The sequence below is a fragment of the Melozone crissalis genome, unplaced genomic scaffold, assembly GCF_028551555.1.
Source record: "Melozone crissalis strain CALT ecotype California unplaced genomic scaffold, PUWL_Pcris_2 ptg000062l_1, whole genome shotgun sequence".
Lineage (NCBI taxonomy): Eukaryota > Metazoa > Chordata > Aves > Passeriformes > Passerellidae > Melozone > Melozone crissalis.
In genome coordinates, this window is record NW_026535840.1 from 1,067,485 (window position 1) to 1,094,993 (window position 27,509).

A 27,509-nucleotide genomic window follows, 5' to 3' on the forward strand; every position below is an offset into this window, starting at 1 on the left:
TGATTGGCCATTAATTACAAATATCTAACATGGGCCAATCAAAGATCTACCTGTTGCATTCCACAGCAGCAGATAATTAATGTTTACATTTTGTTCTTGAGGCCTATTAGCTTCTCAGGAGGAAAAATGCTAAGGAAAGGATTTTTCATAAAAGTTGTCTGCGACAGGTGGGAGGGTGGATGGGGGTTGTATCCAGATGGATTGCCCTGACTCTCAAAGCAGCTGGAAAGCTGTATTTGTCTGAGCTTTGCTATGAAATCAAAGATCTCCTCAGGGCCAGACACAAAAAATATTTGCCAAGTGGAAAAAGGACCAAAGCAGTCTTGAGCATCTCGGGCACGGGGTGGTGACACAAGAGGGAATTTTGTGGTTTGCTGTTCATGCGGCTGAGCTGTAACAGGGGATCACAGAAGGTGTAAGAACCTGAGGCTTAGCTCCTGCCCGAGGCTTTGTTGATGGATTGGGCTCCAGAGCTGACTCTGCCCCTCTCCTGTGCAGTGAATGGTGGCTGGTCCACCTGGTCCGAGTGGTCTCCGTGCAACAACCGCTGCGGCCGGGGCTGGCAGAAGCGCACGCGGACCTGCACCAACCCCGCGCCCCTCAACGGCGGCTCCTTCTGCGACGGGCAGCCCTTCCAGAAAATCACCTGCACCACCCTCTGCCCAGGTGAGCAGGGCTCAGGAACTGCCATGCCCACGCTGCCTGTACCCCAGGCTATGGTTGGGATTGTTGGCATTGTTCAGCCTGGACCAGAGAAGGCTCTGAGGTGAACTAATTGCACCCTTCCAGTGCCTCAAGGGAACCTACAAGGAACATGGAGAGAGATTATTTACAGGGGCCTGGAGTGGCAGCAGAACAGAGAAAGGCTTCACACAGACAGGATTCACAATGGCTTCACAGGGCAGGATTAGATGGGATATTGGGAAGAAATTCTTCCCTGTGAGGGTGGGGAGGCCCTGGCACAGGTTGCCCAGAGACGCTTTGGCTGCCCCTGGATCCTTGGCAGAGCCCAAGGCCAAGTTGAATGGGGCTTGGAGCAGCCTGGGATAGTGGAAGGTGCTGCTACCCATGTCAGAGGGTTGGAACAAGCTGGTCTTTAAGAGCACTGGGATAACATTCCCCAAAGTGGGAAGGTTTTGCTGACCCTGCAGTGGACAGCACGTGGACGGAGTGGAGCAAGTGGTCAGTGGTTCAATGGGGCTTGGAGCACCCTGGGATAGTGGAAGGTGTCCCTGCCCATGGCAGGGTGTTGGAACAAGCTGGTCTTTGGGAGCACTGGGATAGCACTCCCCCAAGTGGGAAGGTTTTGCTGACCCTGCTGTGTCTGTGCCCACAGTGGATGGTGCCTGGACGGAGTGGAGCAAATGGTCAGCGTGCAGCACCGAGTGCACCCACTGGCGCAGCCGCGAGTGCGCGGCCCCCGCGCCCCGCAACGGCGGCAAGGACTGCAGCGGCGTGCTGCTGGACTCCAAGAACTGCACTGACGGCCTCTGCCTGCACAGTGAGTACCCACGAGGGTGCCCACGGGCATGGGGACGTGCCACAGGGGATGCCACTCTGCCTGTGGCGCTCTGACATTGGCCACGCTTTGTTGGCTGTGCCTCCAAGCTGATGGAGCAGCCACTGCCACCTGTGTTTTAAGTGGTAACTGAAAACACCTTTAAAAAGGTGTTTTCAAGCATATTTTGCCCCTTCCAGAGTTATTTCTTACCTGGAGGAAGAGATATTGGGGATTTTGGGGGATCTGAATGTGCTGCTGGCATGGTAGCCCCGGTCCTGCCCCTGTAGGTTTGAGGTCTCTGTTGGAATAAAGCTGGTTGTGGGTAGGCAGGGCAACAGGAGGGATTTCTCAGCCACACCATGAAAACACCTTCCCTGGCTCACTGCTGGGAGTTCTGGAGGTTTTTTTTTGAGAAATAAATCTATAATGATGGTAACGGTGCTGCTACCTGTGAGTGGGCATGCTGCAGGCAGCCAATGCTGCCACCTGCTGCTGTGTGACACCACTGTCCCCTTTACTGCCTGGGCTCGGGGATGTTCTTGTCACCATGCTTTTACCTGGGTTTTGGAATGTCCCAGGGAATTATGTTGATTTCCCACACTCCCCACCCTGGGCTGGCTTACCTCCCACTTTCTGTTTCATCTCATCCCCATCATCACCTTCACCTTTTTCTTTTCTAACTTTGTTTTTCCTAACAGATAAAAGAATTCTAAACGAGCCCAAAAGCCACCGTAAGTGCTCATTTCATGGCCATTCTTTTTTTTTGTTTGTTTGTTCCTGTGGTTTTGTTCTGTTGAATTCATGGTAGGGATTCCCTGGCAGCTGGGCAAGGACAGGGTGGGAAGATGGAACAACTAAAGCCCACTCTAAAACTCCTGTGGGTTGTCCTGTTAGGATGTGAGGGTTGCTCACAGCTTCATGAACCTGAGCTGCACAAACCTAACATTTCTGGGACCCTTGGTGCTCAGGTGAAGTTTGCACTAGCTGTGGCCAGGTGTCCTCCAAAGATCTGAGGGCTTCACCTCCATCTCATTCTCTGGCATTGCTCTTGACTTCCTGCTCTTAGAAAACACTTTCCATCCTCTTGCCAGCCGTTCCAGCAGGCCCAGGGAGCATCCTTCCACCCAGCCTGAGTCAGTGGTGGGACTGGGGAGCGATGGTGGGTCTTGATGCGCTTTTCTGCTGCCCCTTTTTTCACCTCCGTGTCTTTAATCCCCCTCAGTGCTGGAGGCCACGGGCGATGTGGCCCTGTATGCCGGGCTGGTGGTGGCCATTTTTGTCTTCATCGTGATCCTCATGGCCGTGGGGGTGGTGGTGTACCGGAGGAGACGCCGGGATTTCGACACGGACATCACCGACTCCTCGGCCGCGCTGACCGGGGGCTTCCACCCCGTCAACTTCAAGACATCCCGGCATGGTAAGAGCCATGGAGGTCCTCACCAGCCTTAGGGCCAGCAGAAACAAAGTGACAGGAGAGGGTGGATCCTCACTGGGCTCCCAGTCCCGTTTTCCCAAGGGAATATACTGACTTTTGAAGGCCGAAGTGGAAGTGGTCAGGTGCTGATGGTGGGAATCAGGGCAGCTTGGTCTGGTGTTCCATGGCAGGGGTTTGAATGAGATGAGAAGGTCCCATCCAAGCCAAACCATTCTGGGATGTCTGCCACTCAAGCAGTACTTCTCCATGCCCTTGTCTCCACTGCTGTCCTCATCCCACCTGTGTTTAGTGCCCCTGCAGACAACCCTCAGCTGCTGCACCAGCTTGGTCTGGTACCCCATGGCTGGGGTTTGGAATGAGATGAGAAGATCCCACCCAACCCAAACCATTCTGGGATGTCTCCTACTCAAGCAGTACTTCTCCACACCCTTATTTCCACCTCTGTCTTCATTCCCCACCTGTGTTTGGTGTCCCTGCAGACAACCCCCAGCTGCTGCACCCGTCCATGCAGCCGGACCTGACGGCCAGCGCAGGCGTGTACCGCGGCCCCATGTACGCCCTGCAGGACTCCTCTGACAAGATCCCCATGACCAACTCCCCCCTGCTGGACCCCCTGCCCAGCCTCAAGATCAAGGTCTACAACTCCTCCACCGCCTCCTCCTCCTCGCCGGGGCTGCACGATGGCACAGACCTGCTGGGGGGGGTCCCTGCCACTGGCACCTACCCTGGGGACATGGCCAGGGACGGCCACTTTGCCAACGTGAGGAGCAAAGGCCTGGGCTCCCAGCACCTCCTCAGCCTGCCCCGGGAGCATGGCTACAGTGCCAGTGGCACATTTGGCTACCTGGGAGGAAGGCTCACCGTGCCAGGCACAGGTAAGCTGCTGGCTGGGATTGTGTGGCTGCTGGGCCATCACCTTGTCCCTGTGTGAACAGCTCTTTGCTGTCCCAAACGTGGCTCAGGGAAGGAAGGCAGGAAGCCATTCCCAAGCCAGGCATCTCAGGCTGGAGGTTACAGCCTCCTTGGGCTTGCCTTGGTCTTTCCCTGCCATTGATCCAGGGCCAGCACCTTGCAAAAAACCCCAAAGATTAGGATTTTCCTTCCTCGTGAAGAAAAAGCTTTGGCCTCTCTTATCCCTGCAAGCATGGGACAGCCCAGAGAAGCTGTGCCCCTGGATCCCCAGCAGTGTGAAAGGGCAAGATGGACAAGGCTTGGAGCAGCCTGGCATAGTGGAAGGTGTCCCTGCCCAAGGCCAGGGTGCTGGATGATCTTTAGGGTCCCTTCCAACCCAAAGCACTCCATGTTTCTGTGACCTGGAGGTGTTCCTCTCCGTGCTGCCCTGGCTCCCTGCTCTCCTTGTGCTCTCTGGCTGGGCTGGAGGGTGGTTTCTCCCTCACTGCCCGTGACTGAGCCCTGTGTGTGCCATTGCAGGGGTGAGCCTGCTGGTGCCCCACGGGGCCATCCCCCAGGGGAAGTTCTACGAGATGTACCTGGTGCTCAACAAGGCTGAGACCGCGCTGTAAGTCACCCCGCTGGCCACCCACCCTCCTCGCTGGCCACCACGGAGTTCCCTGTCCAACTGTGTCCCTGTCCCTCCCCAGGCTGCCCTCTGAGGGCACACAGACCGTGCTGAGCCCTGCAGTGAGCTGTGGGCCCACGGGGCTGCTCCTGTGCCGCCCCGTTGTCCTGACCATTCCCCACTGCGCCGACGTCGCCTCCTCAGATTGGATCTACCAGCTGAAAACACAGTCCCACCAGGGAAACTGGGAGGTAAGGGGGCAACCCAGGCTCTGCAGCCAGCAGAGACCTTGGAGGGCAGGCACAACCCCTTGGAGGATGAGTGACATCCCTCAACATCCCTCAACATCCCTCAACATCCCTCAATCTTGGTGTGTCTGTGTGACCGTGTTCACAGGGGTTCTTGGATGAGGGAAGAGACGAGGATCTGACTCCATGTTTCACAAGGCTGATTTATTGTTTTATGATATACATTGTATTAAAACTATACTAAAAGAATAGAAGAAAGGATTCCATCAGAAGGCTGGCTAAGAATAGAAAAAGAAAGAATGATAACAAAGGCTCTGTCTCGGACTCTGTCTGAGCCAGCTGGGCTGTGATTGGCCATTAATTACAAATATCTAACATGGGCTATTCAAAGATCTCCCTGTTGCATTCCACAGCAGCAGATAATCAGTGTTTACATTTTGTTTCTGAGGCCTCTGAGCTTCTCAGGAGGAAAAATCTTAAGAAAAAGATTTTTCATGAAAGTTGTCTGCGACATCTCTGTAGGAAGTTGTGACCCTGGATGAGGAGACCCTCAACACTCCCTGCTACTGCCAGCTGGAAGCCAAGTCCTGCCACATTTTGCTGGACCAGCTTGGCACCTATGTCTTTGTGGGGGAGTCCTACTCCAGGTCAGCCATCAGGAGGCTGCAGCTGGCCATCTTTGCTCCCACTGTCTGCACCTCCCTGGAGTACAGCCTCAAGGTCTACTGCTTGGAGGACACGCCAGATGCTCTGAAGGTAAATATCCCCTTCCCAAAGCTGTTTGTGCTGGCAGCAGGATGCTGCCTGGTGCCTCTCGGGGTGGCCTGGCCCTGGGGAGCAGCCAACCTGATGCAACTGCCTGCAAAGTGACCACAGTGAAATAATGAGGTGTTTACTGCTTTGCCTGTCCTTCCTTGTCCTCTCTGAAGGAAACAGGGAGGGTGTTGTGTAGCTCCTCTGCTGGGACCCCTCCTGCAGGCATTACACGAGAGGTTTGGCTGCTGATGGGCAGGTTTTTATAGATCCTGCAGGGATCCATGTCTCTCCCTGCCCTGGAAGGGTTTTTGTGATGGTGTTCACAGGGGTCCGAGGATGAGGGAAGAGACAAGGATATCGTCTCATTCCATGTTTCAGAAGGCTGATTTATTATTTTATTATATATATTACATTAAAACTATACTAAAAGAATAGAAGAAAGGATTTTATCAGAAGGCTGGCTAAGAAGAGAAAAAGAAAGAATGATAACAAAGGTTTGTGGCTCAGGCTCTCTGTCCGAGCCAGCTGACTGTGATTGACCATTAATTAGAAACAACCACATGAGACCAATCCCAGATGCACCTGTTGCATTCCACAGCAGCAGATAACCATTGTTTACATTTTGTTCCTGAGGCCTTTCAGCTTCTCAGGAGGAAGAATCCTAAGGAGGGATTTTTCATAAAAGATGTCTGTGACAGGTTTTGTGGCATAGATAACATGGAGTGCATCACGGGAAGCTGGAGTTTGGATGCTTTGGCTGCCTGGACCCACCAGTGCTGGGGCTCTTTGGTTCCCTGTGACTTGTCCAGTGCATCCTGTTGGGATTGATGTGGTGCCTCTAGGTGTGGATGCAGGCAGGGCTCTGGCCCCTGGCTTTGTCTTTTTCTCCTAAAAGCTGCTGGTGTGCTGAAGGGATGGTGTTAAAAGCAGATAGAGTGGCAGGAGTCAGGTCAGGAGTGCCTGAGCCTTGTGCTGGAGTTTTGTATTCTCCAAGGAGACATTTATGGATGCTCACATTAGGAAATTCAAGTTTTAGGTGGGGCTGGTGTATGAGATGAGCTGGCCAGTTCTGTTGGGGTGGCAAAAGCTGTTCTCCATGCTGGCTCTTGCTGGCAGCTCCTCTCCCCCATCCATCCTGGCTTTGGGCATGGCGCTGGGCAGAGGAGCAGCCCCTGCCCTTCTCCTGGCTCTCACCCTGCCTGTCGTGGTGCCCACAGGAGGTGCTGGAGCTGGAGAGGACCCTGGGAGGGTACCTGCTGGAGGAGCCCAAGCCCCTGCCCTTCAAGGACAGCTACCACAACCTGCGCCTCTCCATCCACGACATCCCGCACGCGCTGTGGAGGAGCAAACTGCTGGCCAAGTACCAGGTGAGGGCTGGCCTGGGGCAGCTGGGCTGCCACACTGGGAGCTCCATCTCAGCCAGGCACCACGGGGCTCTGGGGCTGAGTTGTCCCCAAAAGGACAGAGGAGGAAGAGGATCATTTTCCTGCTCTTTTTGGTGGGATGCTCTCTGTGAGGTCTGTCACTGGCCATGTACAAATCACAAACAGGACAGGACTGCTGTGGAACGTGCCTTGAGCTGTTGTATTTTCCAGCATCAGTCTCATCACATGATTATCACCATGGGAAGATGCCACCAGCTCACATCCCCAGCAGCAGACCAAGAACTCAGTGTTACAACTCACTTTAAATGTTTTTTGCCCAATCACACAAAGCAAAAGCACATTGACAGTGGTTCTATCCAACCACCATAAGCACACGCACCTTTGGTTAAACAATGCTTGCTTATTTCAAATACAATACCTGCTTGTGAGCCTTCAAACACAACGCACAGAGCTCCATTATTACGCTTAGAACTTTGTAATGTCTTTAGATATACTTTTCTAGATATACTAGAAAAGTAGATATAGCTAGATATACTCTTCTGCAGCTTAGGGAGTTATTCTAGACAAGAATATTGACTATTCTAGACACCTTAATGCACAGACCTTACTTTGTCCTTACTTTTCTACTTCTTATATCATTTTTCTGCTGACCAATCTCATGGCTGCTGCTTAGCTCCAATCACAGTTCTGCTGTCTCTGAGGCCTGCCTTTTGCAGCTTTCCCAAACCCCTCTGATGTTATGGATTCCCACAAGGTCCTGCTGTCCCACCTCACCCTTCACGGGGTGGCTGGAGGAGGTGGGAGCTGCTGGAGCCTCGGCTGAGCCCGTGCTTTGTTGGCCCACAGGAAATCCCCTTCTACCACATCTGGAGCGGCAGCCAGCGAGCCCTGCACTGCACCTTCACCCTGGAGAGGTACAGCCAGGCCTCCACCGAGCTCACCTGCAAGATCTGCGTCCGGCAGGTGGAAGGGGAGGGGCAGATCTTCCAGCTCCACGTCACGCTGGGAGAGGTGAGCAGAGGGGAGGGGAGGGGAGGGGAGGAGGCACCGGGGACACGCTGGGACATTTCCCCAGCGTCTCACCCTGTCCTTCCTCTTCCAGCACGGCAGCGCCTCCGACACCCTCCGCTCCCACCACAGCGGTGCCACCACCACCTCCACCACCACCTCCACCACCCAGGTGGGACCCTACGCCTTCAAAATCCCCCTCTCCATCCGGCAGAAGATCTGCAACAGCCTGGATGCTCCCAACTCCAGGGGCAACGACTGGAGACTTCTCGCCCAGAAGCTCTCCATGGACCGGTAGGTGTCCCCAGGCTTTGCTTTCCCCAGCTGGGAGGCTTCACTCTGTGCTCCCGGCCAGTTGCAGACATCCACAGGGGTTGTGTCCTGCTGTATAGGTCCATCCATAAATGGGAACATAGCTCTGCATAGTTATATCCATCTCTATCCTTGCCACATGATTTTAAATTTTAAAAGAGGTGAGGTTTAGATGAGATATTGGGAAGGAATTGTTCCCCTGAGGATGGTGAGGCCCTGGCACAGGGTGCCCAGAGAAGTTGTGGCTGCCCCATGCCTGGAAGTGTTCAAATCCAGGTTGGACAGGGCTTGGAGCACCCTGGAAAGGTTGGAACTAGATGATCTTGAAGGTCCCTTCCAACCCAAACAATTCTGGCATCCATCTGTGCCACATCTCCTGTCCCTTTGAATGGCCCTTGTTTCTCTGGGACAATGGCTGTGCCATTCCCACCTGGTTTCACCCCAGGACCTAAGGGAGAAAGGGTCATTTCAGCAAAGCAAAGTTTACATTGCTTTTGCATGAATGCCAGCTCTGTCTGAAAACTGCAGACAGTCTCTCCAGGGCTTTGGCATTTGCATTACAGCGTTTCCATCCAAGTTCATGTTCCAAACAGGTTCACTGTGGTGGTGTTCGCAGGGGTCTCAGGAAGAGAGAAGAGATGAGAATCTGACTCTATGTCTTAGAAGGCTGATTTATTATTTTATGATATATATTATATTAAAATTATACTGAAAGAATAGAAGGAAGTATTTAATCAGAAGGCTTGAACAGAAAGGTGAAGAATGGAATGTATAACAAAAGCTTGAGAGTCTGAGACAGGTTATTGGCTATTAATTAGAAACAACTATATAAGACTAATCAAAGACGCACCTGTTGCATTCCACAGCAGCAGATAACCATTGTTTACATTTTGTTCCTGAGGCCTCTCAGCTTCTCAGGAGGAAAAATCATAAGGAAAGGATTTTCCATAAAACATGGGTGACAATCCAGCATCCTCCCTCCTGCAGCCTCCAAAGGGGCACCCCAGCAGCCCAACCTTCTCCTGCTTCTCCCTTTCAGGTATCTGAACTACTTTGCCACCAAAGCCAGCCCCACGGGGGTGCTCCTGGACTTGTGGGAAGCCGAGCACCAGGACGACGGCGACCTCAACACCCTGGCCAGTGCCTTAGAGGAGATGGGCAAGAGCGAGATGCTGGTGGTCATGGCCACGGAGGGGGACTGCTGATGCTGCTCCCCACGCCTGGGGGGCCAGGAGGACGAAGCAGGGGCTGAGGAAGGGTCCTCCCCCCGTGGCAGGGGGAGGCACATCCGTCCTGAGCGGGGAGGGCGCTTCTCCCGCACCACTGTCAGCCTTAGAGACCCATCCTCAGCGTTTACAAGCAATCCAAGTGTTACACAGCATTCCTCCTCCTCCTCCTCCTCGTGGCACGGGGAGGAATTAGGGCTTCTCGAGTCAATGGGATGGGGGCTTTCCTTTTCCTTCTTCTTTTTGGGTTCCCTTCCTCCTCCTCCTCCTTTAATAGCATTTCTGCGTGGAAGAGATGAATACAATCCAGGCTTAACTTCTGTCAAAGGCTTCAGGCAGCTTAACGAGGCAAATAGGAAAGAAAAAAAAAAGGAAAAAAAAAAGAGTTTCTTAGGAAACGCAAATAATTTATTATCCAGATCTTTGGATGTGTCCTTTTTAAAAAAAAATATAGAAAAAAGAAAAAAAAGACAGATTTATAAATGTTTTGGTTTTTTTTGGTGTGTGAGAGCAAGAGCGTCGCTGTGGTCGGGGTGGCAGAGAGAGAGATTTCAATGGACACACTTTTGTAGGGAAAAGCGTGTGATCCAAGTTGAGGGAAACATGTTTACATGTCCTGGGACCCCCAGGGAGTCCAGAGGTTGAAGTGCCTCCCCACCCCTCTGCTTCAGGGCCAGCTCAGACCCTTCCCAAGGCTTTTGTCCTTGCAAACTCCCTTTTCCAGTGGGAATGACAGATCCCACTCCACCTGCAAGGAGGGATGAGGGATGCTGCCCTGGATTTAGGGTTCAGGGTGGGCAGCGTGCATCCAGATCTGGGTATTTTTAATGAATTCTTCCCTGGCATGGTTTGGGGGAGGTTTTTAGGATGGCTACGCCTTCATTTACACAGGTTCAGTACAAACCAAAGATTTCAGTCCTGCGCCAACCTCCGGACTCGAGGCTAAAGGGGGAGATGTAAACCCAGCAGGATTTTGCAGTGGGCACCCCAAACCTGGGCTGGGGCTCAGAGGGAGGTGATAAATGGGTGTGGAGGGGTCAGGGGAGAGCAGAGGCTGACAGGCTGGGATGTGGCCACTTCAAACTGCCTCCACTTCAGGTCCCTGCGCTCCTGCCTGGATTTTGATGCAGTATTCCAGCACGGATTCAGGGAGGGATACTCTGGTATCCCCAAGCTGCCAACCAGGCTGAGCAGTTTCACATGAGGAGTGCTCAGGTTTCCATCCCTCACTGCAGCTCCTGTTTTTCCCTGAAACAGGTTTTTTATAACAATGGGGAAGCTGTGGCGTGAGTGAAAAGTAACCCAGTGGTGGGCAGGAACGAGGTTCCTCACTCAGATACGGTGTCTTGATGAAGGTAAAACATTTAGGTTGCCTGCAGGTAGAAATAGTTACTCACTGAGTGCTGTATCTTAGAAATTTTTCTGTTAAAAATAAATAAAGGTAGGAAGGGGGTGTTAACCTCAGGATTAGACTAGGTCACACTGCCAGGCTGTGGGTTCTCCATCAGTGGAAGTATTAGGAGCATGACAGCATGACAGTGGAAGTATTAGCTGGGACATGACAGCATTCCTGTGGGCAGCTCCTGAGGCCCTGCTGGAAATCATTGAGCTGCTCCCTGCTTGTCTCAGGGTCCCTGGGGTTCATTTCTTGCTGGGTTTTAAGGCTGTGGGAGAGAAGGGATCTTTTCCCCTTGTGCTGGGTGGGAAAACTGCTGCTGGGAGAGCTCCTGTGCCACATGAGAAGGGATTCATCTGTCCTTTGGGTTGCATTTGACCATTTCTGAGACCCTCTGAGCTAAGGAAGAAAAAGCAGGTTTGGAGAGCAATAAACACTCAGTGGATCAGTCCAGCTGCCCGTGGTCTCCAGGGCTCCTTCCTCAGCTCCACGGGGCTCTCTGAGGGATGAGAAGCTCCCTCAGGTCCCCTGGGAATCTCTGTGGCTCCCATTCTCTGCTCTGTGGATCACTGTGCTGGGATGTGCGTGTGTCTGTCCGTCCGTCCCGCCCACGGGTGCCTCTCTCCGTCTCTGATCCCCTTCCTTTGGGCGGGCAGCACGCCCTGGCTTGGCTGAAGTGCATCTCTGGGGAGCTGCTCCCCGTTCCTCTGGCCAGGGAACCTGCAGCAGGAGCAGGGGGGATGCAGGGTTTGCCTCCGTCTCCATCTCCATGGGTGCCAGCTCCTCCACACCTCCCAGGGGCTCCTCCAGCCAAGGCATTCCCATGGTCTGGCAGTGTCCATCTCTTGCCCCAAAATGTGTTTTCCATATTTATATGTCCAGGGGATGGGCCCGGTGGCGTCTCCTCTGAACCCTCGTCTGTTTATTCTGTAAACTAAAGAACTGTAAATAAAGTTTAGCATTCCTATTGTAACAAATTAATTTTTATGCAATAAATTATATTTCCTAGTCTAATAATAAAAAAAAAATAAAAACAACAAAAAAGGAAACAATCTGCTTAATCTGCTTGCCACTCTGCTGTTCATCACTCACAATTCCTGCTGGGTTTGGCCTCTGCAGGGACTGGGGATCCCTCTCTTGTATTTGTGGGGTTCCCAGGTGAAGGAAGGAATGATGAATCCGACTCCATGTTCTTAGAAGGCTAATTTATTATTTTAAGATACTATATTATGTTAAAGAATACAGAAAGGATACAGACAGAAGGCTAAAAGAGGTCATGAATCTCATTACTCTTTCCAGAGTCTGACACAGCTTGGCCCCAATTGGCCATTAAGTCAAAACAATTTACATGAAACAAATGGAACAATCACCTGTGGATAAACAATCTCCAACGACATTCCAAAGCAGCAAAACACAGGAGCAGCAAATGATAATATTGTTTTCATTCTTCTCTGAGGCTTCTCAGCTTCCCAGGAGAGGAATCCTGGCGAAGGGATTTTTCCAGAAAATGTGACAGTGACAGTGACATATCTGGTCAAAACATTCCCTGTCTGAGCTTGCAACAAATAAAAATTAGTCCATGACATGCCTACAGTTCACATATTGCATGTTTCATATCAATGGCATAACGAACATTTTTATTTTTGTACTAAAAGCAATACATGATTTGAGCTAATGTCTGTGTTTTAAGTAGTTCCATGCATTAAAACGAACATCAAAGATGTGCAAACTGACCATCCACGCTGGCTGGGGGTGAGAGAATTTTCATCTTGATGAAGTCCCAGCGAGGGAAGGAAGCCAGGAGGGTTCGCAGGGATGCTCCCTGTCCCTGCCTGGCCGCTCAGCTCACCCCAGTGCCACCAGGAGATGGCATCATTGTCCGTGCTCTGGGCAGGAGCGGGAATTCTGCAGGCACGGAGGAAAAATGGGGATGAAACTGCTGCCCTGCCAGCACAGCGATCATAACGGAGCCACAGGAAAACGCCCAGCCCTGCCAGAGTGGTTTTCCTTGCAAAGGGTGTTACAGACAGTCCTGTTCCGCCTGTCCCTGCCTTGGGACGTCACACCAGCTTGGTCCAACTCTGCCCAATTCCCCCTTTCCTTCTCCTGTTGAAACTCCCAGTTTGCTATCTCCCCTTCCAATTCAACCCCCCCAAATCCCTGCAGTGGCACATTGAACTCGGGCCCTGTGAAAAACGCGTATTTTCTGATTGGCTTTCCACAGATATTCAAATGAATATTGTATGCGTTCTGTTAGGAAGTTATGCTGTATTCATTTTCTTAAGTAGTGTGTTAAATATAGTTTTAGTTTATAACATAAGGTTAAAATAGAAACCATGCTATGTGAGATACCTTTTTTAAAAAGAGAGGAATGAGGTAGTCCCACTAAGATAGCAGCCACAGGACACACAAATCCTTCAGAAAAAAAGAATTTATTGCTCCATTATCGAGTTCTTCCCACCTTGCTCAGCCCTGAAGACTCAGTCAGGATTCAGAGGAAGAAGCTGGCACTGCCCAGACAGAATGCTGTGTTTGAATGGAATTTATGCATCATGTATGAGGTGTATGAGTGTGCAACAGGCTGTTGCTTTTAAGGGTTAATCCTCTGTTAATGTGGGGCCTTTTTCGGGCTTATTTTGCCCAGAAAAGGCACCCGGACTATCTGTAACTTTGTTTTGATTGTCCTAAATCCAAATTGTCCAAATTGTTATCACTCTAATTACATTGCTATTTTTATAACCATTTTATTACAGGTATTTGGGACGGAGGGGGCGTGGCTAGCCCTGAGGGGGCGTGGCCAGCCCGCGCCTCCCGCCTTTTTCCTGCGGGGCGCGGCCAAGCCCTATAGGGGCGTGGCCAATGACTGTGGGGGCGTGGTTCTGTGGCGGTGGGCGTGGCCTCCCCGTCAAAGGCGGGGCGGGGCGGGGCAGAGCCCTGAGGCGGCGGAGGCGGCCGGGCCCGGCGGGACCCCCGTGAGTGCTGCGGTATCGGGGCCCGGTGGAGCGGGGCCGCGTGGGTAGAGCGGGGGGCTGCAGGGAGGGAGGGAAGGAGCGGCGCTTCCCGCTGTCGAAATTCCCGATTTGTTCGCAAAATCCTCGGTTTCCGGCATTTCCGCCTCCCCCACGCTGTGCCTGGCCCGCGGTGGGCTCTGAGGGTGCCGCTGCCCCGGGATGGGAGGCTCTGAGGGTGCCGGTGCCCCGGGCCGGCTCCTGCGGCGTTTCCAGGTGTTTCTCCTGCGCCGGGTGATGATGCCGTGTGTCTCTGTGAGTCATTTGTCACAGCCGGCTGACGTCGCGCCGCGCTGGTGCTGGAGTAGTTTACGAGCGGTTTACAAGTGCTTTCCGAAAGCCCGGCCGCGTTACTACGAGTTTGCGCCTTGCTCTGCCGAGCCCGACGGCGCTGCGGGTTTGGCAGCTGCTGTTGGGTGTTTTTTGGAGCGTGGCATGTGCTAAGCGAGGTTTCTTACTCCTGCAAGTCCAAGGGGCCGGGTTAATTATTAATTATGGGTGGAATTACGGGTGGTGTGTGCTGAGTCTCTTTCCCCGTGGCTTCCCATCCGTGGCTCGCTCCTCCAGTGTTTGCCTGCCGAGGCCCTGGCACAGCGTGCCCGGAGGAGCTGTGGCTGCCCCTGGGTCCCTGGGACTGCCCGAGGTTGTGTTGGACAGGGCTCGGAGCAGCCTGGGACAGTGGAAGGGCCCTGGTGTGGCAGTGTCCCAGCCCTGGTGTGACCGTGTCCCTGTTGCGTTTCCCAGCACGATGTTCCCGGCAGGCAGCGGCCCTGCCCCGGACCAGGAGCCCCTGCTGGAGGATGCCGTGCGGAGCGGGTACAGCCTGCAGAAGCCCAGGGACCGCTGGCACGGCGCCTACCTGATATTCTTCCTCCTGGGCATCGGCTCCCTCCTGCCCTGGAATTTCTTCATCACGGCCAAGCACTACTGGAGGTACAAGCTGCAGAACTGCTCGGATGAGCCCGGCCCGGTGGGGCAGGCCGCCTCGGACCTGAGGGTGAGTGCTGCTTTGGAGGCAGAAAAAATCACCTGCCCTCCTTCCTAACAGGCTCGTTTTCCTCCGCTGTTTCCCCAGAAGGTTAGTGAACATCCTCTAGGGTCTCCCCTGCCCCAGAGGGAAAAGTTTCTTCGGTATTTATTTACAAATAGCCACAGGGAAGATGCTTCAAGTCATCTTGTGGTCATGCCTTTCACCTGTATTTGGAGTGGGTTGAAGTAAAGTGATGCTCTTTTCTGGTTTGGGGCTTTTGAGGCATGGTGGCAGCGTGTTTGGGGTTAATGTGGGGTTAAACACTTCCATGATGACACTTTTCCCCCATCAGACCTGGATGTGGGAGGGAGGAAGATGTCAGGTTTGCTTTGGGGTTTATTTGAAGGGCTCAGCAGAAAGGGAGAAGAGCTGGGTGCGTCCTGCAGTACCAAAAATGAAGGCATATCTCTGAAGGGTGGGAAAACACAAGGAGGGAGAAGAGTTGCCATTGCAGATGGATTAAAACCCAGCAAGCAGGAGCGAGGAGTATGGAACCTGAGCTTTTCCACTGCTCCAGGCATGGATTACATTTGCCACCCACCATTCTGCTGCTGCATTAAAAATGTGGTGCAGGGGCTCTGAAGCACTTGCCCAGTTCTCCTCACTGGTGGAGTGATCCCATTTGTGGGAATGAATGAATGTTTCCCTGGGATGTACTCCGAGTACACTTCTGCCTGGTGCAGAGCATTAGAAAGTCACTTTTCCTCCCCAGAAGCAGAAGCAAATTAACTTTTTAAGCACTGAGTATCCCCAGGATGGTTTGGAGGCTTGTTTTAAGTAGGTGGGTAAACAAGCTGCAGTTTTAGCAGCCAGCTTTGTGTTTTGCTTTGTCTTTTCTCTCCTGATTCATCGTGTGGCCGCAGAGCTTTGAGCCTCCTGCTTGGCTGAGCTGATGCCACAAGCACAGAGATTTAAGTCTGTGCCTATCTGGACCCTCTAGGAGTGATTATTAGATTTCCTGTTGCTTCCAGTGAAGCTCCTGATAGGGAAGAGGAGATGAACGTGCTTGTAAACTGATGAAATATGATGCCAAGCTGCAAAAGATAATGAACTGTGCAGAGAAAACCTGCCAAGTGCCTTCTCCTGGGTGGATGTGATGAGACCCCCATCTCTGGAGCTGGATAAGTGCAGAAAATGAGAACCTGGTGTGATAGGGGTGAACATGTAGGTCATCCTCCTGTTTGTGGGCTTCATCCTGCCTGCTGGCTGGGATTCCTGCAGCAAAAAAATGGGGTTGAGCTCCTTGAGGGGAGAGGAGGGGGAGCAGCCACACTTTGATGGTGCACAGCACCATGACAGCTCCTTCTTTCACCGTTTGTTTTTTTCCTTCTGTATTTGTGTCCCTGATGTCCTGAAACAGCCCAGGGCTATGGGAGGGCAAATCCCAGAACTCCCATTGCCCTGAGCAATTTGCAGCATGGGCTCCAGCACTGCAGGGTGGACACCTACACCACAACTCCCTGTTGTGTCATATTCGAGCCCCGAAATTCATGTGTTGTTCCCCCTGCAACGTTCTTTACTTTATTTGGGTTTTGTTTTTTTCCTGGCAGGACTATTTTGAGAGTTACATCTCCATTGCCTCCACCATACCCTCAGTGCTGTGCCTAGTTGGAAACTTCTTGCTTGTCAACAAGTAAGTGTTGCTCTGATCCCAAGTACCCCAGCCACATTTCTCCCTGGCTTTGCTCCTGTCTTCTTTCCAGCTTCACATCTCAGGGGGAAACCACAGGGCATCCTGAGCTCAGCCTCCCTGTGCAGCCAAAATTCTCCTCCTTGAGTTGCAGCCAGCTGAGGTGAAGTGGGAGAAGCGCCTTGCTCCACAATGCCTGCAGTTGTCTTGAGTAAATAAATTCCTAATGAATTCCTTGGTTAATTGTTTGGAAACAAAAGGTTTTGCCTTTTAAAAATACCTTTATTGTCATCAGGGTTGGCAAAAGCCAGGCTCATCCAGGTAGGAGCAGCACCTTGCCCTGCCCTTACCAGCCCTTGAACTGGGATAAGAAATGCACCAGCTGCTCCTTGTTGAGGCCTAAGCCTCAGACAGCCTCCTGCTTTCATTTGAACCCTTCCTTATCCCACATCAAACTGCTGCATGCTTGCAGGCCTGGCTTTGCGTGGCTGACATCCAGATTCCAGCTCCCTCACCTGCTCCCACCTCTCTCTATTCCCTTTACCCTTCTGCCAGCACAGGAGTTGCCCCTGTCCCGTGTTTAACCCTCACCTGCGGTGTGAGGCACAGCGGTGACTCCTTCCCTTGTGCCCAGGGTTGCTGCCAGCGTGCGGATCCTGTCGTCCCTGTTTGTCATGCTGGCTGTGTTCCTGGTGATCACCGTGCTGGTCAAGGTGGACACCTCCACCTGGACCACGCCTTTCTTCGCCCTCACCGTGGGCTGCGTGGCCGTGGTCAGCAGCGCCTCCACCGTCTTCTCCAGCAGCATCTTCGGCCTCAGCAGCTGCTTCCCCATGAGGAACCTGCAGGCCCTGCTCTCAGGTCGGCTGATCCCACTGGGATCGTGCTCATGGACTTTCCCTGTTTGGCTCTGTGGCTTTCTCTCTGGGGGCTTTGTCATGTGGGAGTTTGGTTTAGGAGCTTAACTTTGCCCTAATGATAAAGGGAAGTTGCTGGAGGAGAAACTTGATGGGTCACATGAGCTTTGGTTTCTGTAAACAGCCACAAAGTGACCCTGGAGTGCTGCTGGGTGCAGGGAGAAAGGAGGGAAGGAGGTGACATCCCCCTGCCCTGCCGTTTCCAGCTTTGGTTTCTGTAAACAGCCATAAAGTGACCCTGGAGTGCTGCTGGGTGCAGGGAGAAAGGAGGGAAGGAGGTGACATCCCCCTGCCCTGCCGTTTCCAGCAGCTTTGCCTTGTCTGCTCCTTTCTGATCAGCGTTTCCATGAGTGATGAGGGGCAGCTTGGGGAGCCGTGAGTGATGAGCTCCCTGGAGCATTGATAACATTATGAATGTGCTGTGGAATGCTTGACAAACCAAGAGGAGAAGGAGGGGGAAAATAATCAGGATGGTGAAATTTTTCCTGGGGCCAAGACAGGAGTGTTTTTAATGAGTTTATCTCCGAGAAGGAAAGCACCACGTCCCTGAGATGGCATTCCTGCCTCTGGTGTCTTGAATCCCCATCTGGGGGAGTGCAGAAGGGAGGCTGATTATGTGTGCTGGTGGGAAGGCAGGTTTAGGCTTTGGGAAGGGTTTGGGCTGTTTCTGAAGGACTGGGGAGCTGTGTTGGAAGGGGTGCAGGACGGCACCTGGGCTGTGGAGGTGGAGAGGAGCGTGTTTGTGCAGCCGGCTGTGGGGCAGTGCTCCCTGGGGAGCTGTGCGTGTCACAAGAGCAGTTTCTGGGTGCCCCTGTTGCCGTGTGTCCCTCACTGTGCCCGCTCTGTTGGCACACGCAGGCCAGGCCATGGGTGGCACCATCAGCGCCGTGGCCTCCGTGATCGACCTGGCGGCGGCGGCCGACGTCACCGACAGCGCCCTGGCCTATTTCCTCACTGCCGACATCTTCATCGTCCTCTGCATCGTGGTGTACCTGCTGCTGCCCCGGCTGGAGTACTCCAGGTGGGTGCCAGCCTGCCAGGGCATCCCACAGAGGGATTGCAGTGGGACGGCTGGGGATCCACGGGACACTCACCCTCCTGGTCCCTGCCCTGTCTCCGTGCCGGCCGCGCTTCCCCTTTCACCGAAACCACAGGCTGAAACTGAGCTTCAGCCCAGGGCTGAGCTTCTGCCAAGCTTTCCCAGGGCCCCCAGTGCTGCCTCTCCCAAAATGTGTGGAGTCAGCAGAGAGCCCTCACCCGGGGCAGCCAGCCAGGAGTGTCCCCATATCCTGTCTGGTTGGTGCCTGTAGCCCCCAGAGCCCCCAAGGGCCTGTGTGCAGTGGGGTCCCCTCTGTGAGCACTGAGGGTGCAGAGAGATGGGGACAGGGGATGCTGGGTGTGCAGGGGTCACCTCTCTGTGCGAGGTGGGAGCTGCAGGTGTGGTGGAGTGTGGTGTTTGTGAGGGTCCCCAGCATGAGATGAGAAATCTGACCCCATGTTATCAGAAGGCTGACTGATTATTTTATGTACTTCCATTCAAGAATACTATACTCAAGAAAGAGAAAAGATACAGACAGAATGCTCAACCAGGATGAATAATATAAAACTCCTGACTGAATCCTCAGAGTCTGACACAGCTGATGGTGGTTGGTCATTAGTTAACAGCAATTCACATGTTTGGATAAACAATCTCCAGGCCACATTCCAGAGCAGCAAACACAGCAGAAGCTGAGGCTCCTCATCTTCCCAGGATTTTTCAGAAAATGTGACAGTGGAGTTGCTGGCTCCAGCAGGCATTACCTGTGTCTCCAGCTTCTCTCTGAGTCTCAGCTGCATCCCCCCATGCTCCCCTGTGTCTCTTTCTGCAGGTATTACCTGAGCAGCCAGAAGGAGAGCCCCTCTCTGGTCACTGTGCCGGAGGACCAGGCAGAGCCAGGAGGCACCGGGAGCTGCTCCTCCTCCCTCACAAGGAGTGCTGGCATCCCCCCACTCCGCCCCATCCTGCACAAGACTGCCCTCCTCGGCTTCTGCCTCTTCTACGTCTTCTTCATCTCCATCATCATCTTCCCTTCCCTCTCCTCCAACATCGAGTCAGTCAGCAAAGCCTCGGGCAGCCCCTGGAGCACCAAGTACTTCACACCCCTCACCTGTTTCCTGCTGTACAACTTTGCTGACTGGTGTGGCAGGCAGGTCACTGCCTGGATCCAGGTGCCAGGCCCCAAGAGCAAGCTGCTGCCTGCCCTTGTCCTCCTCAGAACCGTCTTCCTCCCTCTCTTCATCCTCAGCAACTACCAGCCGCGGGCTCACGTCCGGACCGTGCTGTTCGACAGGGACATCTACCCCGTGCTGTTCACGGCCCTGCTGGGGCTCAGCAACGGCTACCTGGGCACTCTGGTCATGGTCTACGGCCCCAAGATCGTGCCCAAGGAGCTGGCCGAGGCAGCAGGGGTGGTCATGTCCTTCTACCTGGTGCTGGGGCTGGCTCTGGGCTCTGCCTGTGCTGTGTTCGTGGTGCACCTCGTGTAGAGGGGGCAGCCAGGGAGGGGGGTCCCCTCAGCTTGCGGTGCTGCTCTTGGGGATTTGGGGTTTGGGGTTTGGAGGCAGCCTGCCTGTCCGGGCAGGGGGTAGCTGCATCCAGGGGGGATGCAGAGGGAAAATCTCCCTTCTGGGAAGGGGCATCTCCTGTGCTTGGGAAGGTTCTGTCAGGCACTGTCACTCCCCAGTTTAATGGACCGGGGACCAAAACAGCCTCATCCTCCCCAGGATGCTCAGGGACACCATCCCTGACCCGTGTGCCAGGGGTTTTAAACTGAACCCAGGGCTTCTGGGGCCACCTTGGGTCTTGGTGCTGCACTGTGCTGCCCCTCAGGGGTGGGTGCTCTCAGGGAGGGCTCACCCCTCACTCAGCTGTGATGGTGGTATTGAGCTAAAAGGGATTTGAGCCCTGGAGCACCTGCTCACAACTTAGGGAACAAATAGCAGCTGCCCCAGGGATTGGGGCACGTTTTTGCACAGATTTCATACAGTCATTGCACAAAAATAATTTTTATATGTATATATAAGGGAAAATGCTCCACTTGGAGTTTTTCTTGCTTTAATTTTTCCGCATAAAATTGAACTGAGGGATCATCTACCTCCTAGCATGGTGCCACGAGTGCTGGGGACTATTCCCTGGGCAAGCTGAGAGGAACATTGTTCCTGCTGTGACTGTGGTGTGACCCCAAGGCAAGTGAAATGCTGAGTGAGCCTAACCTGGGGTTTTTAGGGTGTCTTCAGTCTGTGCTCTCTGTGAAAGCCAGGAGGAGGTAGGAGAGAGGCCCTGGTGTGAGGTTCACAGCAGAAATCTGCCTAATTCCTGTAGACAGGCACCATATGGCCTCCAGATGTTCTCAGAGGGGTGAGCTGCTGTGACACCCAAAAATATGGCCCACCCAAAGACAACTGGCTTTTAAAGCCATTTAAACTCCCATATGCCAGCACAGCCTGGACTAAATCCGATTACTGTGTTTGTTTTCTCAAATGGGCTGGATTTATGCTCTGGGAGAGGTGAAGTGATCAGCAAGGGTGTGAAGGCAGAGCCTGGCAGCACAGTGATGCTCAGGGGTGCTGGCTGTGGAAATGGATTCCTTGGGTTAGGAGCAGATGCTCCATTCCTGGGTGCTCTCTCAGCACCTGCTGCCTGCCCAGGGAGTGCTGGAGCTGCTGGATGTGGGAGAGCAGCAGGGTCCGTGCTGGTCACTGCCCGAGGGCTGAGGTTGGGGTGCTGGGAGCCCCTCCTGGGGTCAGAGCTCCCATCCCCTCCCTGCTGCTGGAACAATGCAGCAGTTGGTCAAAAAGCCCAGCCCAGCCTGGTGCTGGCAGCCAGAAATTCCCTTTGTGGCCTTCAGCGAGCCTGTCTTCACCCTGTGCATTTCGCCCCAGTCCAAGGAATGATGAGATTTGGCTTGGTGTTTTACTGCTTTGCATCTCTGCTCCTCCTCTCCTTGTTACAGCCCAAATTCCTCTGCAGGGAGAGCTTAATTATCTGGTACTGTTGCTAATAAAGAGAATTCCTGATCCTGTGCAGCTCCTGGTGTCTGGAATGATTTCTCTTGGAGGTGCACTGATGCATGCAGTTCCAGCTTGCAGTTTTCCTTCTGGCCATCCCTCTCTCCCAGCTTGGATTGTGAACTCAGAGAAATCCCTGACGAGGAGCCCTGAGATCACCGCTTGGAGAGCGTTCCTGTGGCAGGGGGAGTGAGCAGAAAGGGGATTTATCCTTTGGTTTTGGTGGCGTGCAGCTGAGGAAGGTTAATAAATGAGGAGGAAAGTCAATGCAGATGCAAACTGGGTGAGAAGCAGGTCTGGGCATGGAATGCCATGGTGAGCAGGTGGATGCTGCCAGGCCTCTGAGGGATCATTTACAGGGAATTGCAGAGAGCAGCAGGGAAGTGATGGCAGTGCCTGGGAGCAGCCACATCTGCTGCTCAGCGTGGGCCGTGCCAAGGAGCTCCAGGTAAGGAAACCTTGAGGAGGGAAATGGGGCTGGAGAGGTGGGAGGTCCAGATAAGGAAACCTTGGGGGACGAGGAGGGAAATGGGGCTGGAGAGGTGGGAGCTCCAGGTGAGGAAACCTTGGGGGACGAGGAGGGAAATGGGGCTGGAGAGGTGGGAGCTCCAGGTAAGGAAACCTTGGGGGACGAGGAGAGAAATGGGGCTGGAGAGGTGGGAGCTCCAGGTGAGGAAACCTTGGGGGACGAGGAGGGAAATGGGGCTGGAGAGGTGGGAGCTCCAGGTGAGGAAACCTTGGGGGACGAGGAGGGAAATGGGGCTGGAGAGGTGGGAGCTCCAGGTAAGGAAACCTTGGGGGATGAGGAGGGAAATGGGGCTGGAGGGTGGAATGAGGCTGCTGCATCTGGGATAAAATAAAAATGCAGCTGCACCTTGTGCCCGGCTGGGTTGAGTTGTGTCCCGGCCTGTGGCAGCAGGGCTTTGGAGCTAGGTGATCATCCATTCCAACCCAAATTCTCCCATGATCCTGGGATAAATTGGGATAAATGCATCTTTGACAACCAAAGCAGCCATGGAGCCCAGCTCCAAGGCTTGGGATGGTGCTCTAGCCAGGAGCAACACTGCAGGGATCCACACCTGTGCTGGTGTTTGAGGCTCCTCAGGACGAGGGAGGAGATGAGAATGTGACTCCATGTTTCAAAGGCTGATTTATTATTTTATGATATGTTAAAAGAAAATTATATACTAAAGCTATACTAAAGAATAGAAGAAACGATTTCATCAGAAGGCTAGAAAGGAATGAATAATAAAATCTTGTGACTGAGCAGAGAGTCTGACACAGCTGGACCATGATTGGTCATTAATTAAAAGCAATTCACATGACACCAATCAAAGCTGCACCCGTTGGTAAGCAACCTCCAAACCACGTTCCAAGCAATCAGATAATTATTGTTTACATTTCTTTTCTGAGGTGTCTCAGCTTCTCAGGAGAAAAATCCTAGTGAAAGGGTGTTCATAAAATACGACAGTGGCACAACAACTGCCTTGCAGTTCTGCAGGAGCTTTAGGGGAGGCAGCTGCTCCCCAGAGCTGAGTTCCAGAGACAGACCCTGGCTGGGGCTGAGCTGGCTCCGTGTGTCTCCCTCACCTGCCTAAAAATGCACTCCCAGATTTTGTTTCTGTGATCACCACCATCCCCTCAGCTGTAGGACACAAAATAAAATGATGTGGACGCTGGGACTTTTAAGGTAAAAAGAAGGGAAGTTTAATTTTAGATTCCAACATTTACAGATTTTCAAAAATCCCAGTATATTGGAGGATAGCAGTGCTACTTCTCCAATGACACTGGACAAAGCAACAGTTCATCAAATTTTTCTTCTTCCAAAAAAAAAATGCAACACAGTAATTATTTACAAAGATGTGCACAAGAGAATTTGTTACAATTTGTTATGCAGCTATATATTTTTTATTATGTCAGCTACACTCACATCAGCTGCAAGTGGCTTTCTCCAAAGCCTTGCCTGGGCTGTCCTCTGTCACCCTGGTTTTTTAAGATTTTCTCAGCCTTCTGATGTTTACATCCTTGTGGCAAACTTTCTCACACACTTTCTGTAAATAACTCATTGTTTTGCATTCTTTTATGGAGGAGGAGAAATGTGATGGACTGTTGGGTTGTCCAGTGTCATTGGAGAAATGTCGCAGACATCTTTCATGAAAAATCCTTTCCTTAGGGTTTTTCCTCCTGAGAAGTTGAGAGGCCTCAGGAACAAAATGTAAACATTGATTATGTGGAATGCAACAGGTGCATCTGTGCTTGGTCTCATGTGGTTGTTTCTAATTAATGGCCAATCACAGTCAGCTGGCTCGGGCTCTGTCTGAGACAGAGCCTTTGTTATCATTCTTTCCTTTTCTATTCTCAGCCAGCCTTCTGATGAGATCCTTTCTTCTATTCTTTTAGTATAGTTTTAATGTAATATGTACCATAAAATAATAAATCAGCCTACTGAAACATGGAGTCAGATCCTCGTCTCTTCCCTCATCCTCGGACCCCTGTGAACACGGTCACATTGGAGAGGTGGCACTGTCACCCTTCAATCCACTGTCACTTTTGGAAATCTATAAATGTTGGAGTCGGAAAACAAGCTTCCCTTTTCTTCCCCTTGAGAGCAGCAGTGTGTGTGTTGTGGTGTTTCATGTCCTGTAGTGAGTGCCCCCAGGGTGGCAATGCTGTCCCTGTCCATGTGTGGCACCAGGACGGCACGGTGCCTTTGCTGGCAGAGCTCTGGTGCAGTGCTGTGGCCCCTGGGCGGTGGGAAGCGCCTCTGGAACACCTCAGCAGCACCCTGGTGGTGCCCAAGGAGCGTCAGGAACGCGATGCCGCTCCATCTTTGAGGCCCTTTCCAACCCCAGCCATTCTGGGATTCCCTGGAACACGAGCGGCCGCTGGGCGCTTGGGGCTGAGCTGATCCTGCCCCTCCACCCCCAGAGGAAAAACACAAACCCTGCCTTTGAAACCTTGCCAGCCAGCTGCAGGCTTGCCCGGCTGCTGTTCTCCTTTTTCCCTGCTTTATGGAGTAATTTGTACTATATTTACACAGCAGTGATAAACAGTTTTTAAAATGGAAGCGAAGAAAAACGCTGCTGGATGAATTGTTACAAAAAAGCCCTGTTTGCCATTCCAGCAGGGGGAAAAAAAAAAAGGGATAAAAATCACCATCCCAGGGACATGCTGTTCATCAGATCTGGGTATTTTTTCCCTTGATTTGTGTGCCTAATGTGAGCAGAAGAAGTCGCAGATGCATGCTGAATTCTGCAGGGAACATATGCATGCATTTAAATCATTTACAGCATTTACTGGTGCAATTGTAAAGCACATTATTTTTCTGCATTTGTAATTAGGCTCCAAACAGATGGTGAAGGACTGTAGCTCCTGATTAGACAGCCTCGTGCTCTGTTGGACGGCGCTGTGAGAACAAACCGAGATGAGAAACTTTTCCTCCTCGTTCATCACGCCAGGGTGGGGGAGTGCAGGAGCTCTGGGTGAGAATTCCTGCAGCATTCCTGGGCAGGAGTGGGAGCTGAGAAGGGGTTTTAAAGCAGGAGTGGCCCTGTCAGAGGAGTAATCCCACCTGCATGGCCTGGGGAGAGCTTTCCTCCTCTCCTGGGGGCAACCTTGAACCTTCAGCAGCACCACGGGCTCTCCAATGCTTCCTCATGATGCCTCAATTGTTAGTTTTTGTATTTTTCAGATTCTGTGCTGCCTTAGTGTGTGGGGCTGGGCTTCACATCAGGGGATGGTGAGCTCTGTGCACAGAGCAGGGAGACAAAACAATTCCCGCTCCACCTGGGCACCAAGGACAAATGACCCAAATCTCAGCCCAGGAGCACAAACCCCGTGGGCTGGAGAGAGGAAAACAAGCAGGGTGGGACTGCCTGGGCTAAAGCTGGAATGGGACAATGAACTGCAAGGTGCAAATGGAGCAGAACTGATCAAGGGGAGAGACCCTGTGAGTGGTTGTGCATTTTGGGGCCATTTTAGTCCATCTTGGGTTCATTTTGTGCCTGTTTTGGTTCACCTTGGGCGCAGCCCTGGCTGGGCTCTTGTGCTGCCCAAGGTGCATCCATTGAGGAGATGCTTTTAATAAATCCCTGCTTTATTCTGTGACTCTGTCTGGCCTCTGTTCTAGGACAGGCATCGCCAGAACTTACGCTCCTCCAGCAGTCCAGGAGTCACCCTTGCTCCTGTCACCGCTGTCCCCATCTCACACAGGGGACAATTTATCCCCTGTCATTTGCCCTTCGCCCTTCCTCCTGCAGCTTCTTGTTTTCCTGGCTTGCCTCCTGAAGTCACAAAGGTAAAATGGGTTAAATGGAAATCACCTGATCCGAATGGGTTAACCGAGGGACAGCTGAAGAGCAGAGCGAGGCAGAAGAGGAGCAGGGTGTCAGTGTGAGACTGGGTGAGCAGAATTCCCTTGCCCAAAGTTCCTTTGTCTTTCCTTTGCTGGTCCCCCCCAGGCTGTGGAGAGGGGTGGTCACTTCTGTTGGGTTTTTATCTTGAGTTTCACTGTGTTAGCAGCGAGGTTATCACAGGTCTAAGGCCAGGGCTGGCAGCAGGGAGCTCATCTTGCTCCTGGCACAGCCCCCGGTGATCCCTGACCCCAAACAGGGACCGAGCAGCTCCAAGGGCACTGCAGGGAAGGTGGCTTTGAAAAACTCCAGTCGCTTGCTTTTTTAAATTTTAAAAGTTTAATAGTAATAAAATGGTTATAAAAATAGTAATGTAATTAGAGTGATAATAATTTGGACTATTTGGATTTAGGACAATACAAGACAATAAAAACAAAGAGTTACAGACAGTCCAGGCACCTTTTCTGGGCAAAATAAGCCCAAAAAAGGCCCCACGTTAACAGAGGATTAACCCTTAAAAGCAACAGCCTGTTGCATATTCATACACCTCATCCATGATGCATAAATTCCATTCAAACACAGGATTCTGTCTGGGCAGTGTCAGCTTCTTCCTCTGAATCCTGACTGAGTCTCCTGGGCTGAGTGAGGCGGGAAGAACTCGATAATGGAGCAATAAATTCTTTCTCTGAGAGATTTGGGTGTCCTGTGGCTGCTGTCTCAGTGTGAGTCCTTTCTTTAAAAAAAGCATCTCACATTGCATAGTTTCTATTTTAACATTATGTTATACCCTAAAACTGTATTTAACACACTACTTAAAAAATTAACACAGCATAACATTCTAACACAACACATACAGTATTCACTTGAATATTTGCAAGAAGCCAATCATAAAATAGGCATTTTTCACCGTGGCCCAGCCGAGGGTACGGTGGCAGGGCTGTGCTGTGGGTTCTCCGTCCATGGATTCTCTGTGCCTGTAGATGGCACCTTTTCCTCTGCTGAGGAAGACGGAACAAACCCAAAGAGGGGCGGGAACAATTTCGGAGGGGAAATGTGCTCCGGCTGTGTGGCATGAGGAGACCCAGGGTGGTCCCACAGGTGTCCCCCCCTCACTGTTGATCCAAATCACCTGGATCGTCACTGAACCCTCTCCAAGCTCAGGGAAAAGCGCTTCCAGCTGCTCCAAATGGGATTTTTTACTCCCGTTATTAACCCATTGTGGCCTTAACCGGCCCAGCCGGGCACTCTCGGTGCCCCTGAGAGGGGACAGCTCCTTCTGGCCCCGCCTGGGGACAGTTCTGCAAGGTCTGGGCTGAAAAGGTGAGCCCAGTTTCTGCCCCTCCTGCCGTCTCCAGGAGATAAACTTGAAACCCAGCACTTCTCTATTTCTAAATAAAAAAGCAGAACAAACCCAGCTGCTCTTTCTGTTCTTTTCTTCTTCAGAGAGAGAATTCCAGCGCTCCCTGAGCTTTGCTTGGCTTTCTCACCAGCCTCCTTCACCCAGAAATTCCTAAAAAAACCAACGTGATCCCAATATTGGCCCTAAAATCCTGTGTGAAATGGACCTGGAAATTAATTTCACACTGGAAAAGCCAGCTCAGTGTCAGCCGCAGCACAGGTGGCGGTGGAAAAGAAAACTCCAGGATGGCTCTAGAAATTAATTCTGTGGCTTGGATGGGAGGGAGCTGCCACCACCCCAACCCACCCTGCACCTGGAATGCCGTGGGAGAGGGAGGGTG

General features: G+C 52.4%; 2 protein-coding genes across 3 annotated transcripts in view; both read left to right on the forward strand.

Annotated features, from left to right (window-relative positions):
- UNC5B (unc-5 netrin receptor B) overlaps nucleotides 1-11,405 on the forward strand; it is a 59,556-nt gene extending 48,151 nt beyond the window's left edge. Inside the window, exons 6-17 of one of the 2 annotated variants that reach the window (XM_054288376.1) lie at nucleotides 499-666; nucleotides 1,337-1,501; nucleotides 2,200-2,232; nucleotides 2,724-2,918; nucleotides 3,416-3,811; nucleotides 4,368-4,455; nucleotides 4,538-4,706; nucleotides 5,226-5,459; nucleotides 6,677-6,826; nucleotides 7,691-7,855; nucleotides 7,947-8,146; nucleotides 9,204-11,405. In XM_054288376.1, the coding sequence (XP_054144351.1) occupies nucleotides 499-666; nucleotides 1,337-1,501; nucleotides 2,200-2,232; nucleotides 2,724-2,918; nucleotides 3,416-3,811; nucleotides 4,368-4,455; nucleotides 4,538-4,706; nucleotides 5,226-5,459; nucleotides 6,677-6,826; nucleotides 7,691-7,855; nucleotides 7,947-8,146; nucleotides 9,204-9,369 (2,129 nt within the window). In that variant the 3' untranslated portion in view covers nucleotides 9,370-11,405. The remainder of the gene's footprint in view (nucleotides 1-498; nucleotides 667-1,336; nucleotides 1,502-2,199; nucleotides 2,233-2,723; nucleotides 2,919-3,415; nucleotides 3,812-4,367; nucleotides 4,456-4,537; nucleotides 4,707-5,225; nucleotides 5,460-6,676; nucleotides 6,827-7,690; nucleotides 7,856-7,946; nucleotides 8,147-9,203) is intronic. The other variant, XM_054288377.1, reaches the window with a different exon arrangement.
- Nucleotides 11,406-14,542: 3,137 nt separating this feature from the next.
- SLC29A3 (solute carrier family 29 member 3) lies at nucleotides 14,543-19,926 on the forward strand. Its single transcript, XM_054288423.1, has 5 exons — nucleotides 14,543-14,791; nucleotides 16,375-16,457; nucleotides 17,089-17,315; nucleotides 18,230-18,392; nucleotides 19,240-19,926. Exons 1-5 carry the CDS (start codon nucleotides 14,543-14,545, stop codon nucleotides 19,895-19,897), a joined length of 1,380 nt encoding a protein of 459 aa, XP_054144398.1. The 3' UTR covers nucleotides 19,898-19,926.
- The last annotated feature ends 7,583 nt before the right edge of the window (nucleotides 19,927-27,509 follow it).

Coding starts and splice junctions, on each gene's coding strand:
- SLC29A3 (XM_054288423.1), top strand. CDS start 14,543: ATGTTCCCGGCAGGCAGCGGCCCTGCCCCGGACCAGGAGCCCCTGCTG. Junction 16,458..17,088: donor AACTTCTTGCTTGTCAACAA/GTAAGTGTTGCT, acceptor CCTTGTGCCCAG/GGTTGCTGCCAGCGTGCGGA. Junction 17,316..18,229: donor CCTGCAGGCCCTGCTCTCAG/GTCGGCTGATCC, acceptor TGGCACACGCAG/GCCAGGCCATGGGTGGCACC.